The 19,981-nt window shown below is 34.8% G+C and overlaps 1 protein-coding gene across 2 annotated transcripts in view; it reads right to left on the bottom strand.

The window, feature by feature from the left end:
* CFAP299 (cilia and flagella associated protein 299) overlaps window positions 1-19,981 on the bottom strand; it is a gene marked incomplete at its 5' end in the record, with an annotated part of 640,072 nt that overhangs the window by 93,925 nt on the left and 526,166 nt on the right. For both annotated transcript variants that reach the window (XM_081232737.1, XM_081232738.1), the window contains one exon: window positions 11,806-11,948. In XM_081232737.1, coding sequence (XP_081088863.1) covers window positions 11,806-11,948 — 143 coding nt within the window. The remainder of the gene's footprint in view (window positions 1-11,805; window positions 11,949-19,981) is intronic.

Raw genomic sequence — 19,981 nt, 5'->3', positions numbered from 1 at the left:
GGTAATTATCGATATGTACATTCTATGGCCTTTTTGTTAACTGTTTTGGATTTGCTTTTGTAGCTCTTTTTCCCCTCTTTCTTCTTTGTTCTCTTCTCTTGTGATATAATGACTATCTTTAGCGTTATGTTTAGGTTCCTTTTTCTTTTTTGTGTGCATATCTATTACAGATTTTTGTTTTGTGGTTACCATGAGAATTTTGTATAGGAGTCTGTATTTATAAATACTTGTTTTAAGTTGCTGATCTCTTAATTTCAAATGCATTTTAGATACACTGTATTTGTACTCTCCTCCCCCCATGATTACCATTTTTGATTTTATATTTTACATCTAATTGTTTTGAGTATTCCTTAACTGTTTATTGTGGATACAAATGATTTTTGTCTTTTAACCTCCCTATTAGCTTTGTGTGTGGATGATTTCCTACCTTTATTGTATGTTTGGCTTTACAAGTGAGCTTTTCCATTTTGTAACTTTCTTGTGTATAGTTGTGGCTTTTTCTTTTCTGCCTAGAGAAGATCATTTAGCATTTGTTGGAAAGCTAGTTTGGTGGTGCTGAATTCTTTTAGCTTTTGCTTGTTTGTAAAGCTTTTGATTTCTCCATCAAATCTGAATGAGAGCCTTGCTGGGTAGAGTATTCTTGGTTGTAGATTTTTCTCTTTCATCACTTTAAGTATATATGATAAGTATATCATGCAACTCCCTTCTGGCCTGCAGAGTTTCTACTGAAAATTAGCTGATAGCCTTATGGAAGTTCCCTTATATGTTATTTGTTGCTTTTCACTTGTTGTTTTTAGTATTCTCTCTTTATCTTTAATTTTTGTCATTTTGATTACAATATGTCATGGTGTATTCCTCTGTGGGTTAATCCTGTAGGAGAATCTCCGTGCTTCTTGATTTGGGTGACTGTTTCCTTCCCCAGATTAGGGAAGTTTTCAGCTATTGTCTCTTCGAATATTTTCTCAAGCTATTTCTCTCTTCTCCTTCTAGGACTCCTGTAATGTGAATATTAGCATGCTTGATGTTGTCCTACAGATTTCTTAAACTGTCCTAATTTCTTTTCATTCTTTTTGCTTTTTTTCTGTTTGACAGCAGTGATTTCCATTACTCTGTCTTCCAGCTCACTGATCCATTCTTCTGCCTCATTTAGTCTACTATTGCTTCCTTCTAGTGTATTTTTCATTTCAGTTACTGTATTCTTTAATTCTGTTTGGTTGTTCTTTATATTTTCTAATTCTTTGTTAAAAACTTCTAATTTCTCACTCTATGCAACCATTCTTGCCACTTTTATTCAACACAGTTTTGTAAGTCCTAGCCACAACAATCAGAGAAGAAAGAGAAATAAAAGGAATCCAAATTGGAAAAGAAGAAGTAAAACTGTCACTGTTTGCTATGCAGATCCAGCTTTTCCTCAGGCAGCCCTGATGCCTGGCATTGACAGGGGGAAGTAGAGGCATCCTCTAGACCAGTGGTTCTTAAAGTGTGGTGCCTGGACTAGCAGCATCAGCATCACTTGAGTATTTATTAGTAATACAATTTCTCAGGTCCTACTTTAGTTTTACTAAGTTAAAAGCTCTGGGATTAGGGTCCAGAAATCTGTTTTTAACAAGTCTTCTATGTGATTCATGTGTATGCTGAAGTTTAAGGACCCATGATTAGACCAACTTTAACAGAAAACCCAGTGTATGGAATTACTGGACTACCACTGAGAAAGTTCACATTTTAGATCCAATAGCCTCTGTTTTCTCTGCTTCTATCTTTACTCTCTCCATAGTTTCCTCTTAATTCTATAGATAGCATGATCATGTAAAAATTTAATTCACATCACTTCTATTACATTTACCCTTTTGTGCTTAAGCAAGCCATTAATCCTCTTCTCACTTGTGAGATTTACACTTAAGCATCCTTAGATATTTAGATTTTCAATCATCACCAGATTGATAGTGTTCCCCAAGTTATGAGTGTTGGACTTTTGAACAGAATCTACCCAGAATGTATTGATTTACATGTATTCAAAGAATAGGAACTCATCTTGCCTACTGTTCCAGAGAGCAAGATGTGTCCCCTGAAGCATATTACCTTCCTTTTTTGATTCCATGATGGTCACAGATATGTTATCTGAAGGAAGATTATCATGGTGTTTCCCTACTTATTTAATTAACCCAAATGGAATGGTCACCATATATGTGAGGCAGGGAACTTGCAAGAGGGTGGAGACATTATTTGTTGTCACAGAGTTTCTTCTTGTTACATAAAACAAAATTAATTTTTCAAAAGAAATAATGGGTTTGGCATTTTGTGAGTTGACCTAGGAAATGGACTAATAGTTTCTCTAGGAAAATGGTTCTGAGTTCCATAAACAAGTGTAGTTTTGGGGCACAGGTTATCTACATATTGGAAATTGTTTATGATTTATGACAGCTCTACAGTATAACTTTATTTGAATTCTGTTATAAAAATGCTGTCTTTTATTTTGATTTAGAAAATTAAATGAAAATCTCTGGATATCAAGGTTAATTTGCTACTAATAGTCTTTCTTTTAAAAAACATAGATTTTAAATAGGAAATAAACAAATACATAAATGTTAGTTCATACTAGTTTAGCTACTATAAAATTTTCCCAAGGAAAATAAAGTGTAGCTTTTCAGAAGAAATATTTAACAATTCTTCTTTAACTAAGGGGTCAAATTGAGCATCATTAACTATAAGACAACTTGACATTATGCACCTTCTGATATTATGCAATACATAGTTGTCACCAATAGAGAATTCTTACTGAAAAAATATTTACACAATACAATCAAGCTTTTAGACTTATCTCCCAGTTTAAAGAAAATACAGATATGAGAGAAGCAAATCAAATAATACTCCAAGGAAACAATCAGACAAATCCAGAATACAGGACAATGTAAAAGGCAGCTGGCCTTATCTCTTAAAAAAACAATGTCACAACCAAGAAAAAAATACCTTTTTGGAAAGTAGGGGAGAAGGTGCTATCTTAGAATAAAAGAGAGTCAAAATACATAAGCAATGCAATTTTTGTACACTGTTTGGATGATGGTTCACAAAACCAGCTACAAAACACTTTTTGGAACAATTAGGAAAATTTGAATATGAGCTGGATATTAGACAATAATAGGAAATAATTATTAATTTTCTTATATATGATAATGGTAATATTATATAGGAGAATGTTCTTATTCTTAGGACATGAATGGTGAAACATTTAGGGGTAAAATCTGCAAGCTACTTTAAAATGGTACACACACACATACATACACACCAACATACTAAAGAGAGTTAAAGCACATTTGGAAAAATGTTAACAGTTGTTCAGTGTAGGTTGTGAGTATATTGGCATTTATTGTACTTTTATTCAAACTTTTCAAAAAAATTTTAAATTTTATAATAAAAGTTGGCAGAGTTGTACAGTTTGAATGTACTTAATGCCACTGGACAGTACACTTAAAAATGGTCAAAATGGTAAATTTTATGCTATGTATATTTTACCAAATTGTTCTAAATGCTGGAAAAAATCTTGTGTAAAGAATAATACTGTCACAACCACAGTAAATGTTGTCATTGAACTAGAGGTTGTCTCAGATCTCTAATTATTCACTTAAGGTTTACCCAGAGACATAATCTTCAGGGAAACACATTCTAGACAATTAAAGATACTACCAGATAATTGTTCTGGGATTCTGACTTTTTTTAAGGCAATGAACCAAACAGCCTAGATAGAATTCTACCATAGAATAATGTAGACAGATATTTCAGTAGGAATTCGGTAGGAACTATTCTAGTATATTTGGGTTTTATAGACCAACAGAAGGAGGTCCATCTTTCAGATCTCTCTTCTCCATCCTTGAGTCTTCCGTGAGAGATAGTAGTTAATGTTTACCTTTGGATAAGGAAAAACTAAAATGAGTTAAGTATTAGAAAATTAAATTTATTTGTAAAAGAATTCCATGTAAATATTACAAAAATTATGTGAACCACAGTTCAGAGGATATGAATAGATTCTAAAAGTATCCTGGAACGTAACTGAGGTTCAACAAGTCAGGACCAGTTTTTTCCCTAAAGATTTTTAGGCTGAAGCCATAATTAAAGGCCACTTTTAATCCTGTCCTGAGCTCTTCCACACACAAAGCTGTGGGACACTATAATTCTTACTCATAGTGACTGAAAATAAAAGCCTGGTCAAGTACAAAGAGTTGTTTTCTGCCAAGCTCAATGAAGGGAGGAAGTGGTAAGGGTGGGTACAGGATGGCTAAAATTCCCCAGTCTTAACCATGGATAGCAGGATTGCTTAAAGTTCTGAAAAACAACCCCAAATTAGGTCTTGTCAAGTCAGATACACATCTGCAAAAGAAATATATGACCTGACAATGACTAGGATATGGATATGAGACCAAAGGGGAAAATATCTTTTCATGACAAAGTCCTAAAGTAGAATCATGTAACATCGATTAAAAAAAATCATGGCATCTGGGGTTCCACAGATCTCTGTTTGGTCCTGGATTGTGAGTGCAACTATCTATGTGTAACTTTGGTTAAGTCAATTAACACCACTATGATGCATGTTCTTTGCTGTTAAAATGTGAAAAATATTCCTAACCCATAAAGTTGTTGTAAAGAGTAAGTAAAATGATGTATATAAATTATTTAGCACAGTGCCTTGTGCATGGTAAGCTCTCAGTTAATTTTTATCATCAGCATCATAACCATCTCAGGCTTTGAGTCAGACCAGTCACAGTGGTATGGAACAACCTGAGAGAGCCCAAGGGCTGAAGTTAAACCTACCCAGAGGGGTCGAGCAAAGGAGTTCAAGACTGGGCTAATGGCAAATATGACTTTAAAAACCTAAGGTGGGAATTTAGACTGGAAGTAACCAACTCAAATGCCTAGAAGAATCTGATAGGTGTTATCTGAATGAGTGACTCAAGGATGACAGTGCAGTTACCAATAAGTATGAGTGGGCAATTCTCTGTTAATCTGGTGAGAACATACCTCATCTCATGGATCAGCTTCTATTTAATTCAAGATCATGGCTGGAATGAGAGAATGTAGGTTCAGTGTGGGAAGACCTTATTAGTTTTTAGGAGAATCTGCAACTCAAAGATATTTTATGTGACATTTCCTGTTTCTAGAACATTGACATTGACACAACTTTTAAATATATTGTGCAGGCCAAATAAAACATGTCTGCAGCCAGACACTATTAAATAGTGATCTCTGGTTTATGACTTCTCATATCACACCTACCTAAGATAAGTATTGGCCCTAAAGATCAGGATGGGAGTAAACCTCTGGGTTGGGGACCAGCAGACCAGAACAGTGCTGTGTGTGTGTGTGTGTGTGTGTGTGTATGTGTGTGTGTATAATGTGAGCCATAAACATGAGCCATATATGTCATTTTGAATTTCCTAGTAGCCACACTAAAAACAAGTAAGAAGAAATAGGTGAAAATAATTTTAATAATATATCTCATTTAACTCAATATATCTAGCATATTATTATTTTAACACATAGTGAATGTAAATTTATTAATAACATATTTTATATTTTTATGATGTCTTCAAAATCTGGTGTGTATTTTGCACTTACAACACATCTTAATTCAGGGTTAGTTACACTGAAAGTACTCAATAGCCATATATGGCTAGTGGCGACCCTACTGGACAGCACAGGTCTAGAGTATGCTTCTCAAACTTTAATATGCATATTTAAATTTGGGGTATCATGTTAAAATGCAATTTCTGCTTCACTGGTTGGGATAGAGCCTGAGATCCTTCACTTCTTACAGGCTCTCAGGTGGTATCAGTGCTCCTGGTCCATGGACCACGCTTTGAATATCTAGGAGCTAGATGGTTATGGCAAATCTCCTTCAATCAGCACTTTCGCCCCCAAAGCACTCCCTTCTCTTTCAAATCTAGCAAATATCTGTTGAAGAGACTAAATTGATATTCTAATGTTTGGTCACCATTTTTAGATGTGGAATAATATTAATAACTTTAAAATAGGCAATATTTTATATACCACTTGTAGAAGCACTGAGTCATTTAGTCTTTTTTTTTTTAACTTCAGAACCTGCCAATATGTTACCAGATGTTTTCATGAGAATGCATTTAAGCACAGGACAAGTGCAACTTTATAGTTCTAACTTCAGAGATTTGGCACATTCAATGTTTTAATAAAACAGACAATGGGACGGCAAGGGAAATTTGACAATAATACCTCTCTAAGCTTTAGTATTTAGGGGCATTCTTCGGTCAAGGGTATGAATATTTCATGGACTCTCCAAAGAGAAACACAAAGAGAAATTTTTCATTTCCTCCTGACCATTCCATTTGAGGGATGGGTAGAGCTCAACAGGCAGACCTTAGATCTTTGTTCAACAATACATAAATACAGAAATTTAAGCAGCTAAATCTGGGGCAGAATGTAACTCAAGGATTCTACATAGTGCAAATGTCCTCAGGATACAAACACTTTTAAACCTAGAAGAGTGTTTTGGAAGTAAGCAGTGAATTCCTAAGAACTTGTTCTCACTTATCACTGTTTCACTTGTGAACTTTAGCAAGTGAGTTATCCTCTTTTATCCTCCCTCGGATGTTAAGAATAATGCTTGTTGAACCTATTTCACAAAGTTGTTCTAGGGAAGTGTAAAGGAACTTGGTAAACGGTAACATGCTATTTGCTTATAGTTTATTCACAATCATGCCCAAATGAAGGTACTGAATTGTAAACACGTGGTCAAGATGAAGTCTGAATTGACAAGATGATCAAGTTCTCAGCCCTTTCTACTGCTGCACTTTATAACAGTTGCAGCTGTCTGCTCATATTTATGCTTTCCACAGTAAAAATGCAAGGCAGGATTCTAATCACAGAACTACTGTCTCTTCCTACACAGAATAAAACAGCATGTCAAAAAATAAGTAAATAGAAAGGGACATTTTGAAAGCTTTAAAAAGTCTTTGTTTTAGTTCTGAATCAAACTAAGTGTGGAATTATGGATACCAAAGATATTTTTTTCCTCTAGTAACAACTGTTTAAGTCATTTAATGGCATGAAATCTCTTGAGTGAAAATTCTGAAGTATGATTCTGATGGATGGCTTAAATTAAACTCAACATGGTAAAATCTTACAGTGGGGTCTTCGTAATAGAGCTAATTTTGTTTGAAAGCTCAGAAATTATCTGGCACCAAGGAGGGAAAAAAACCCAAAATGACAAAACTCTCTAATTGAGAAAATTATAAAATATTATTAAAAGACATTAAAGAGGGTATAAGTAAATGTAAATAAATAAATGGAAGACTTAATACCATAAAGATGTCAATCAGTGGTACATTGGTCATAACTTGAAAACAATTCCAATCAAGATTACACCATTTTTTGTGTGTGAATATTTGAAGTTGACTAAAATTTATATGAGAGAGTAAAGGACAAGCATAAACTAGATACTCTTGAAAAAGAAAAACCAGATGGAGAAATTGCCTTTCTTTATATCGAGAATTATTATGAACATATAACAAATGAGTAAGATTTTATTATTTTAAGGAGAGACCAGTAAAACAAAAGAGTGAGCCCAGAAACAACCCAGCACATACAGAACTCAAATTTTGACACAAATGGTGTTGCAGATGTGGGAGAAGGGATAGTGGACTTTTCAATAAATGTTGCTAGGACATATTATTAGTCATATGGAGGAGAAAAACAAAAAGTGCATCCTTACCTAACCACCATATACAGTCTTAAATTCAGGTAGGTTAAAGATATAAAATAAAAAGCAAAACTACAGTACTTTATAGGACAATCTCTTTACGACTTCCAGAAAGGTAGGAATTTGTTAAACAAAACACAAAAAATGCAAACCTTTGAGGAAAAGATTAATAAAATGAACTACTCTCAAAACTTCTGGCTTCTGACCATCAAAAGTCCATGTAAAGGAAGTGAAAGGAGAATTACATACTGGAAAATTATATTTTTCAATATGTATAAAAGGCAAAGGATTAATCAATATTCAAAAAAATAAAAGGAACTCCTACAATTTATAAGAAAAGGAAGAATAAACAACCAATAGAAAAAATGAGGAAAAGTCTTAACAGATACTTCAAAGAAAGGAAATCTGAACAACCAATAAAAGATGCTCAATCTGACTAGTAATCACAAAAATAAAAATTAAGACCACCATGAGAGATCATTTATAACTTAGCACAGTGGAAAAAAAAGTTCGTAGATGTCATGTGTTGGTAAGGATGAGGGCTAATGAGAGCACTTATATAGTATTTTTGGTGGATATAAAATAGCATAACCACTTTGAAAACAATTTGGCACTATCTGTATACTCTTGTGCTTTCAGCTTTGCATTTTTTCATAAACTAAGGAAAATAATAAAACATTTACTTTGTCTTTCTGCATGAATTGAATTCTATTTCAGGGCAATCAAATAAACAATGAGGAAAAGTTATTCTCTGTGGAAGAATTCTAGCTAAAAAATGCAGAATGAATGATAGAATTAGAAAATCACAATTATACAAACCTTTGTAAAAACATTTAGGTAGCCTTCATTATTGTATGCTAAAACCACTGGGTGAAATTTGATGGAAACTTTATAATAGAGTCATCAGACTGACACCACCTGAACCCACTGATCAAACTCACAGAGTTTCAAATTTAAATAAACTTACCTAAAAAAAATTGAAACTGAATTTCATCAAGCCAGTTGACAGGAAATAGGAGGATAGAGGGAGTATGTAACAAACAACAGCATGAGCACGATCAGTCACATTTAGAATATGACATTGCTTAGGACAAATGACCTAGTTTCTCCAACAAATCACAGCATAAAAGATAAAAAGAAGGAAGGGGGCTGTTATAAAGTAAAAGAATAACACAGTATTGTTTGGATTTTGATTTGGTCAAACTAGCTATGGAAAGATAACTTTAAGATAGTCAATGAAGTATGAATAAGGACTAAGTAGGTATTAGATGATATTAAGGAATTATTTTGTTAGGTATAATGTCATGATGGTTTCATTTAAAATGTTATCACATGAAGATTCATACTGAAGTGTTTACAAGTGAAATGACATATTTTATATTTGCTTTAATATAAACAAAGCTTTTAAGATAACAGAATCTAGTATTTTTAGTAAATCTTTAGTTATAGAGGTGGTGGTGATGGAGAGGAAGAGGTCTAGGATAACATTTGGATTTTGCCTTGGGTTACCAGGGTGGTACTATTTGCCAAGAAAGGGGACACAGAAGCAACAGTAGGTTTCACAGATAAAAATGATTTTAATTTTGAAAATAAGTTTTAGATGCTAGTGGGATACTCAGAAGGTTCTCAAGTGAGTGATAATTGAGTCTTAAATAAAGAAGAGATCTGTGCTAGGGTTATAGTTTCAAAGACAACACCACTCCAGAAAAGTGATCAAATCACTCAAGAGAATGCATATGGTAAGAAAAGAAGTCCAAGGATGAACTCTGGTGATTATCAACATGCATGAAATAAACAAGGGGAGAGTTCAATGAGAGATTCTGACATAAAATGTTAGAATATTTGAATAGTTTTGAGAAGAAAGAATTAATCAGCATAAGGATTGATCAACAGTAATTAAATAATGTAGAGAAGTTAAATAAGATGAGAAATAAAAATAGTGCATAAGATTTTGAAACTGGCAGTCACTGTTGATTTTAGCAGGAGTTGTTTCACTTGAATAATGGTGGCAGAGGGCTAATTACAATGGGTTAGCACCTACATGAGAAGTGAGAGTTGGAGACACTTGTTCTTTTGAGGAGCTTAGCTGGAAATTATAAGAGAGGTAGAGGATTTCTTTTCTTTAATATAGAAATGGTTCCAGCATGTTTAGAGACAAGATAAAAGAGCCAGTTGGGAGAGTCAGTTTGAGAATGTATATATATAAAAAAGAGAACAATAGATGAAGTATGGTTTCAGTGAAAAGAATGGTGAAAAGGATAAAAAAACAAGTAGAATAAATTAGCTCTAACCAAGTCAAGGAGTCCTTTTCTCTCCGAATCTGGAAAAATGTGGTGAGAGTAGATGCATGTATAAAGGAATATATCACTTAATAAAAATGAACTACTATTTTTTTTCCAGAAAAAAACTGTTTCAAAAAGTAGAGAGTGCAGCCACTTATTTTATTTCAGAAATGTCACCAGAAAAGCCTGAGTCACTCTGAGGGCATATACTCCCTTGTGGTCTTTGGGGAAGCCTAAGCCTTGCTGTGTTGGGGGAATGTGGACAAGTGTGCAGCAAATTGGGCCTCTGAGAGGTGGGCTGAGGGAAGGAGGGCATGTGGTGTTCTAAGAGTTAGGGGCAGATGTGTTCTGAACATGGATGTTGGGCCCAGGGGCCAATAGCAGCCAGAATGGAATTGTGATTGGGAATAATCAGAAGAGCACTCTGAGGGGGGCGCCAGCTAGTGAGGAAGCTGATTTTGGTTGACAGAGAGACAGACAGATCAGGTGTTGGCTTCTATGTTTAGACTCAACGTTCTCCATGAAATGTGCGGCAAATATGGACAGGAGTCAGGGTCAGCAGTTGAGAACAATGGTTTTGAGAGAGTGGTGCAGCTTCAGAATACTTTGGGGGGAGAATGGTGAAACTACGAATTGAGAAACAGCAAATAAATGGGTAGCTGAGGGCCAAAAAGGGGCTGGCTGAGTTTGGAGACCATAAATTATTGGTAGCAGCCATCCACACCTTTGTGAAATTTCTTAAAATTTCCTTCTGCTTTACCCAGGGGTCAAGCTAATGGTGCAAGCAAGAGGATAATTGGGTCAATCTGCTATTGAGGGTTATCAGAACAGATACAACCAAAGCACAAAAAGACATGGGCAGCTGGGATTATTGCAGGAGACAAGTTAAATGATTTTGCTATGCATCTAGGTTGGATAGGAAAAGGGGTATGTCCATGAAATGGTGATGGGTTATGAAGTCTTTAGATAATAGCAAGAAGGATGGACACAAGAGGGCAGGAATGTCAGAGGAATAGTGTTGTTAAAAGAGTCAAATAATCTGCTGTACAGTGAAGTGGAGTTCCCTGTGCTATACAGCAGGTTCTCATTAATATCCCAATTTTAAAAAGTGTTAAATAATCTGGATACAGCAGTGGAGAGTTAAAGCAGAATGCTGCTACTACTTTTGTGTTCTATGGTAAGTGAGAGTTGTAGAATAAAAAGTTTAGCTTGAGAGCTATTCAGGAGGTGGTAGAAGGATCGAGATCTACAAATAGGTTGACTTTATAGAGTAGATCCTATGTGGTGGGATAAGGGTTACAGAGGAAAGGATGGGGTCAATAGTAAAAAGAATCATGAGTAGAAGAAATACCCATATAGGCCAGTGGTGAAAGTAAATGAGGGTGAGCTACTCAGAGGCCTGGATTTTGGTTGGTGACCAAAAAAAAAAAAAAAAAAAAAAGTGGGAGGAGAATGTGTTCCATGGACTGTTCTTGAGGCTTCTAGACAGATGAAGTCCCAAGTGGTGCAAGAGCCATGTGAGAGTAGCAAATTTTAGGCTCTACTTATCATTTAAAAGGAATGTCACTGAGACTTTACTTATCTCATCTCTGAAGAGTTCCCTTCCTCAGGCTGTTAATGGAAAATATGCATCTATATTCATTCTCCGTTTTAAAATGTATTTACTTTTTATTCAAACCACTCTTACCACATTCCTGTTATATATACATTAGCATTCCAGAAAATAAAATTAAAATCCTTATCTTTACCTCTGAGAAACTTGTTCTCTTATTGAAGTTGTGAAAAATATGCACAACTTACCTCATATCTGTGGGTCTTGGAAGAAGTCTTTTTTTTCCACTAAAGTAGACTTCAAAATCTTCAATCTTTAGCCTGTGGGCATAGTCAATGTATCCTGACACCTCCTGCCCATGAGAATTTCTGTCACGGATAAAGATCACGGACTAGTACATAGAAAAATAGAGAATGGAGAGAGTAAATGAACAAAACTCATTTCAGTAAATTTTACATGATAATAAAATCTACAGTTATTGAGTGATACGTGTGTCATATCCTATTCTAAGTGCTTTATGCTTCATACTTACCATGATCCTATGGAGTAGTTATTATTATTTTCTCCTGGCAGTGAAGAACTTTATGAAAAGTTAACTGAACATGCATACAATGTTTATATATAGCAGTTGTATATAACAATATCAATAAATAACTCATAGAAGTCTTCCTAAGGACAGAAATTATTTTCAGTATTTGAAATACATTATTTACTTTTTCCCAGTCCCACTGTCTTCTCTTTGTCATCATTTTAAAGTACATATTTCTCCTTTGTATCAATTCCTTCACAAATATCTTTGAGCAGCTACTACATGTGAGACACTGTTGAATGTGCCAAGGATACAGTGATAAGCAAGACAGTAAAGGTCCTGATCTCTTGGAACTTATGTTTAGGTAAGCAGAGACAGACAATAGACATGAAAAGAAAACAATACTTACAGTGAGGGATAAGTGTTATAAAGCAAATAAAGAAGATGGTTGGCTAGAGGAGTTGGTGGTGGTGAAGGATGCTCTAGGTAGAGTAATCAGAAAAGACCTTGAGGAGGTCTTTAAGCCAAGACCTGAAGGCTAAGAAGAGGTAAGCCTTGTAAAGATCTAGAATAGGAGCCTATCAGGAAAAGGGAACAGCTGGTAGAAAGGCCCTAAAGTGGAAACAAGGTAATGCAAATAGAAGAATTGTAGTCTTTTCCTGCTCAAGCCAATAGACATTGATCTCAAGTTCTAGGAGGAAAAAAAGAAAAAGAAAAAAACCCTAAGTGTAATTGGAAAAGCTTGTAATGTATTCATTTCCAAATGTAAATCAAAATGAAGAATTTCATGGAGCAGTTCTATATTTGGAAGAACCTGCAAACAAGCCTTCCTGTTCCTCTTGAGCAATTACTGGATTGTTACTTGTTGGGTCTTTGTGTAGTCAATTATAGGGAGCACTAACACAGGTCACCTTAGATAGCAGAGTTTCCAAAAGGATGAAGTTAGAAAATTGAAATAATTCTTTTCCCTGCTACACCTATGAAAACAGGTTGCTAACAATATGCCAATGGAAAAATGGAGGAACAGAGGCACAACTTACAATTATTTGTTATTCTGCTGATGCTTCATCTTCCAGCTTACTATGGAACAGCATTGGGTGCTGAGAAGACTGTGCTAAGAAGAATTCTGAGGCACTTTCTTAGTTCAAGGGGAGGGAGGGTTGTGATGGATTAGTGATGTTTCCCATAGATATGCCTGGATGGACTAATATTCATTGTTATTCCGGTGCCCAATTGTGTATAAACTCAATCCATAGTCCTTCTCATTTCCCCCATGTAACTCCCAGTTAAATTTATATGGATTTCTCCATGCTTTTGGTCACCTAGTTTTTAATTTATACAACACAAAATTTAAGTGGATAATAACTTAGACTTCTTGAGATTCTCACACAAATAAACCAATAACTAACTTTGCTGTCCCTACTTAAACAAGGCCATGAGCTATACATATTTCATATGTAATATGAAAGGTGCTTGTAATCTTTATTCAATCAAGGCTGCTCATGATGTAAGGCAAATCATGCAGGGACAGAGAGGGGGGAAAAGATCCAAAATAAGTCCTTTACTTTCAAATGGAATTCTATTAACAGAAAAGAAAGCTCCTCTGTCGCTCTCTGTCTCTGTTTTTGTCTCTCTCTCTTTAAATGAGAGATGGACCAGCCTTATTCTTCCATCAGAATAGCATACCAGATATTGTAACTGATCTTCCTGCTGAAAACAGATACGAAATCTGGATAAAATCTAAAAAATAACTTGTAACATGCATTGATACACTGGCAAGAAAAGGATGAATACTCAGAGTCCAAAAAATAAATGAAAGCAGGACCCCAGAGAGGAACTGCTATCTAAGGTGACCTAAAGTCATCCTTGTCTTGCAGGTATTTGCCCAACTTTGCCCAACTTTAGAGAATCTCAGCAAAGATTTCATTATTATGTCAGGTGGGGGTGACAGGAAACAAAATCCAGTCTTTCAGATAGAGAGACTAACAAGACCTATTGCAGCAACATAAAGCCGAGAAACAAAAAAAAGGATGAAAAAGTATCTCCACTGTGTTCAGAGAAAAGAAGACTCATTCCAGAGTTACGTCCAGAGAAAACACTTTTACGATGAACAATATATAGATTTTTTAGACCAAATAAATAACTAATTAAATAAGAGACTTGGCTAACAACAGCCTCTTGTTCAAAGAAATTCTGCCGGATGTACTTCAGGCAAAAGCATGTGACTCCAGCTTGCAAGTTAGAGATAAAGAGTAGAATAATAAGAAAAAATAGAATAGATAAGGAATAGAATCAAATATTATAAATATATAGGTAAATATAAACAAATGTTGACTGTGTTAAATAATAAAAGTATCTTCTGTAATAAAAATAACAGTATGCCTAAAATTTTTTATATAAATGTATGTTTGGAGAAAGTTGTCAGAGTTAAAGTTGGAGTGTCTAAATTTTTTTAGAATGAGGGCAGTTATACTGATTAATTTTAGAATTTGCTAAATATGTATGTATAAATTTGGGTCACAACAGGAGATAGTGTATATCATCTTTAAATTATTAGAGGATAAAACAAAGTGAGGAAAAAAAACAATCAATCAATGAAACAGAAGGCAAGAAGGAAGAGGAAAAATTTGGAAGAGTCAGGACAAGTAAAATACACAAAAGTAATGACAGTATTATGGGCTGTATTGTGTTCCCTCAGAATCCATATGTTGAAACCTAACCCTGAGTACCTCATAGAATGTTTTAGACAAAGGACCTTTAAAGAGCTAATTAGGTAAAAATGAGCCCATTAGGGTAGGCCCTAATGCGATCTGACTTTATAAGAAGAGGAAATTTGGACACACAGAGAGACATTGGGGGGTTGTGTGCATGGAGAAAAGACCATGTGAAGACACAGTGAGAGGAACCATCTTCAAGCAAGGAGAAAGGCCTCAGAAGAAACCAAATCTGCCAACACCTTGATCTGTTTTGGACTTCTAGACTTGAGAACTATGAGAAAATAAATTTCTGTTATTTAAGCTACCCAGTCTATGGTATTTTGTTATGGCAGCTCTAGCAAATTAATGCAATAATAATAAATTAAAATAATTAATTACAATAAATGTAAGTGGCCAAATGTTTAAGTTAAAAGACAAAGATTATTAGAGTGAATACAAAAATATGAAGTAAAATATAAGGTTGAAAATTAAATAATCAAAGAATACACATAAGATAGTTTCTATCCAAAAGAGAACTGGTATTGGCATATTAATATTAGGCAAAATGGACTTTAAGGCAAAACTCATTACTGGAGATGGGGAGTCACTAGATAATGATGAAATATTCCACTTACAGAAAGATATAATAATTCTAAACTTGAATGAACCTTTGAAAACATAGCCTTAAAATATCTAAAGCAAAAATTGATACAACTGTAGAATAAGTCATCATCACTGTGGTAAATTTCTCTCTCTCATTAAGTTCTAGATCCAAGAGAATAAATACTTAAATATTATAGAATAAATATAGATTGTAAAGAATTAAAAAATACAAGCTTGACTGTTCAATTTTTAACTTAGTCAATGACCTAAACATCTTTAGTCTTTAATGTTCTTGTGGATAAAATGACTGATTGTCTAAAATGATATATATTTGACCATAATTTCACTATTTTACATTATTATATATATCCTTCCCATGTGTGTTAAAGCCCTCTGTCCATGGAAATCTGAATAACTTTCAAATCTCACTTCTCTAGTCTTGTGAGAGTTAAGTGCCTGCTCTGTGATTTTTGTGAATCCTGAGATTTTGGGGGTTTCTGAAGCTAGATAAATTCAAGTAAGGCCAAACTGAGTATAAGTGTGATTCCCTCCATGTTCACTGTGTGTCTTTGGGGGGGTTGTTCAAACTCTTAATGCCTCTCTATATTCATAAGTCCTATGCCCTTAAGTAGGTTCCTGCAAAATCCAGCAAGTCTCTACACCAAACCAAACTGAACACCCACCAAAACAAAACAAAACAAAACACACCAAAATAAACAAGAGGCCAAAACTCTGCTTAGACCTAAGCATTTAGTTAGTTAAGCTTCCTCTTTCTTTTTTCTTTTTCTTTTATTGAAGTATAGCTGACTGATTCTGTATATTTTCACTTACATGTGAAATCTAAAAAATAAAACAAATAAAACAAAAACCAGAAACAGACTCACAGATACAGAGAATAACCTAGTGGTTACCAGAGGGTAGTGGGGGGGAGGGGCAAAATAGATGAAGGGGATTAAGAGGTATAAACCACAAGATATAAAATAAATAAATTACAAGGATGTAATATACAGCACAGGGAACATAGTCAATGTTTTGTTATGACTTTGTATGGAGTATAACCTATAAAAATATGGAATTACTATGTGGTACACCTGAAGCTGATATAACATTGTGGTTAAGCCTTCTTGCAACCTCTTCCTTCTACCTGTTTGTCTTTCCACTCTACAGAGTAACAGAATAATTTCTTCCTTTTGTCTTTCATGAAACTGCTAAATTCACATTTAGGTGTTGCCAAAGCCTTACCTTCTGCCCTATTCACTCAATTTGTAAACAACATGAAAATACTGTTTCTTTCCCACCAGGAATTATTGTGATCATTGTTTCTATGATTCATTTTATTTTTCAATAAAAACAAAATGTTCAACTAAAATTTCTATAATTTTAGACCTAAGAAAATAATCAGAAGGAGATGTTTTCACAAAAATCTGTACAGGCCAAATGAAAATTACTTTATTCATATCTTTCCAAGTATGGTTACATATGTGTAAAAGTATATATATGTCTATATCTATCTATCTATCTATCTATCTATATCTATCTATCTATCTATATATATATATTTGCTGCTTTATAACAAATTTAATCAGTTATACATATACATATGTTTCCATATCCCCTCCCTTTTGCGTCTTCCTCCTACCCTCCCTATCCCACCCCTCCAGGCGGTCACAAAGCACCGAGCTGATCTCCCTGTGCTATGCGGCTGCTTCCCACTAGCTATCTACCTTACGTTTGGTAGTGTATATATAAAAAATAAACTTTTAAGTAAAATTTTAAAAAATTGCTAAAATGAAAAATCCTCCCAATGAACAACACACTTTATGAAATTATTTAAAAAATCTGATTAGAACTGTTGATGTATAGTAACTGGTGATAGTCAGGAAATTACAAATTTAACTTTAGAAATGCATCATTAAAAACGCAGTGTAGGGCTTCCCTGGTGGCGCAGTGGTTGAGAGTCCGCCTGCCGATGCAGGGGACACGGGTTCGTGCCCCGGTCTGGGAGGATCCCACATGCTGCGGAGCGGCTGGGCCCGTGGGCCATGGCTGCTGGGTCTGCGCGTCTGGAGCCTGTGCTCTGCAACGGGAGAGGCCACAGCAGTGAGAGGCCCGCATACCGCAAAAACAAACAAACAAACAAACAAACAAACAAACAAAAAAAACCAAAACGCAGTGTAGGGACTTCCCTGGTGGCGCAGTGGTTAAGAATCTACCTGCCAATGCAGGGGATATGGGCTCGAGCCCTGGTCTGGGAAGATCCCACATACTGCAGAGCAACTAAGCCCGTGTGCCACAACTTCTGAGCCTGCGCTCTAGAGCCTGCGAGTCATAACTACTGAGCCTGTATGCCACGACTACTGAAGCCTGTGTGCCTAGAGCCCGTGCTCTGCAACAAAGATGAGTCACAGCAATGAGAAGCCTGCGCACCACAGTGAAGAGTAGCTCCCCGCTCGCTGCAACTAGAGAAAGACAGCACTCAGCAACGAAGACCCAACACAGCTAAAAATAAAAAATAATTTAATTAATTAATTTTCAAAAAAAGCACAGTGTAGGGTAGTAGAAAAACAGCGAGATAGAAGAGGTGAGAGGTAGTTAGAGAATTAGAATGAAGTTAACTGATGCTCTTGATTAATTAATTTAATGTGTTCATTTATAAAATGTGTATTTTCCTCCAACGGGAATACTAATTATTCCTACCATTAATACTACTATCTATCATCTATTAAGAACCCACTATGTTTTGAGCAAAATATTAGCTTTATATTTATCATATATTTATTTAATTTATTTAATTCTCTAAAATATATATAATGGCTAGATAGCATTATTATCATCATTTTATAAATGTAGGACCTCAAAGCATTGAGAGTTTGAGGAACCTCCCAAAGGACATGCAGCTAGAGAGTGGGGCACACACACTCACACACCTACTTCCCATGAAGCCCATGCTCCTAACCATCATGAAGTGGACACACAGACCTGGATCAAAATGCTGACGCTGACACCTACTTACTTTGTGACATTGGTAAGTTAGTTATCCTTTATAAGATTCAGTTTCCTCTATTACAAAATGGTCATAACACCTTCCTCTTAGGGTTGCTGTGTGAATTAAATTTTTGCTAAGCACATAACAATGCCTAATACATGATAAAACCTCAGTAAATATTATCTATTGCTTAAAAAACAATTTACTATATTGTCACTATTGTAGTTGTACTGTGTTAAGAGTTTTGTCAATTCCTTTGGGATAAGGAAATGGAATGATCATATCAGAATTCCATTATCTAAGTTTATATAATTATGTTTAGCTTGCAGTACATGGTTCAATTCATTTGTTAAATTTAGTCATCCTCAGTTAAAACTTTGGATGTATTTTGAAGTTAAAATTTAAACAATCTTTCCAGGTATTATACAGGATGGGCCTAATTGACAGTAAAATCATGATTCTGGCATCCAGAATGGATATAATAGGTTAACGGAGCCCCTTTGAAGAATCAGGCTTATTTCAGCTTGAGTGTGACATATTTTAGTAATTGAAAGCTTTCTTATTTGGATACCTCTGTCGTTTCAATATAACTAGAAAATGTTATAAATAATTGTTTTAAACTTCTCTACCAACCTTTCTTTTTCTTTTAAAAAATATAATAGCTTCATTGAGGTATAGTTTACATAATAAAAAATTCATCCTAAAGTTTTAAGTGTATAATTCAATGAATTTTAGTAAATTTCTAGAGCTGTGCAACAAAATGTAGCTTTAGAATATTTTCATCACCCCAAAGAGATCCCTTGCAGTTATCCCTGTTCCCACTCGCAGTCCCAGGCAATCACTAATTTACTTTGTATCTCTATAGACTTTCCTTTTCTGGATTTTTTTTTCATATAAATGGAATCATACAATATATGATCTTATCCATTCTAATAACTTTTTAATCATAGTTAATTTCCCAAAAGACGCATGAAAACTCTATACTTTATATATCGAAGGGCTCTTTTAAATGATGATGCTATGTTTATAAAAGGAAAACTTCCAAAATGTTCATAGTCCTTAGATAAGACCCTTTAATCTTTTCTAGAATAATTCAAGTTACAACCAACACAAGTATTTCAGTAAATCAAATGATACTCATTTGAAACCATGAATAATGGTCTACATTTATTTGCAACCTAAGCAAAAGACACAATTTTTTTTAAGTAACAAAAACAACAATGAAAAGTACAAGAACAAGCTCTTGATCAATATCAAGATACAAGCATTCCTGAAATTGAAGTGGGGGGTCAGACACCAAGGAGCATGTGGAACCTGAGATTTTACTGAGATTGTCTGTGACCTCAAGTGTGAATCAAAAGACTTATGGAATGCTTATTTAGGTCCTCATTACTTCTCATGTGTTGGGAAAAGATGAATTAAAGTACAATTTAGACCATTAATATATCATTTGGATCTCTGGCTGCTTGTCTTTTCCCAAAAGTGGATTAAAATACAAATTCATAAACCTGTTATGAGTTGAGTACATGTGTTGCCTGATTTTTCTTGCCAATCCCTAATGAGGAGGCATAAACCTGATACATCGAAACGGGACTTTTTCAACAGTGAAG

The sequence above is a fragment of the Mesoplodon bidens genome (assembly GCF_964165515.1).
Source record: "Mesoplodon bidens genome assembly, chromosome: 1".
Taxonomy (NCBI): domain Eukaryota; kingdom Metazoa; phylum Chordata; class Mammalia; order Artiodactyla; family Ziphiidae; genus Mesoplodon; species Mesoplodon bidens.
The sequence above is the reverse complement of the archived record's forward strand: the minus strand, read 5'-3'. Positions and strand labels throughout refer to the sequence as shown.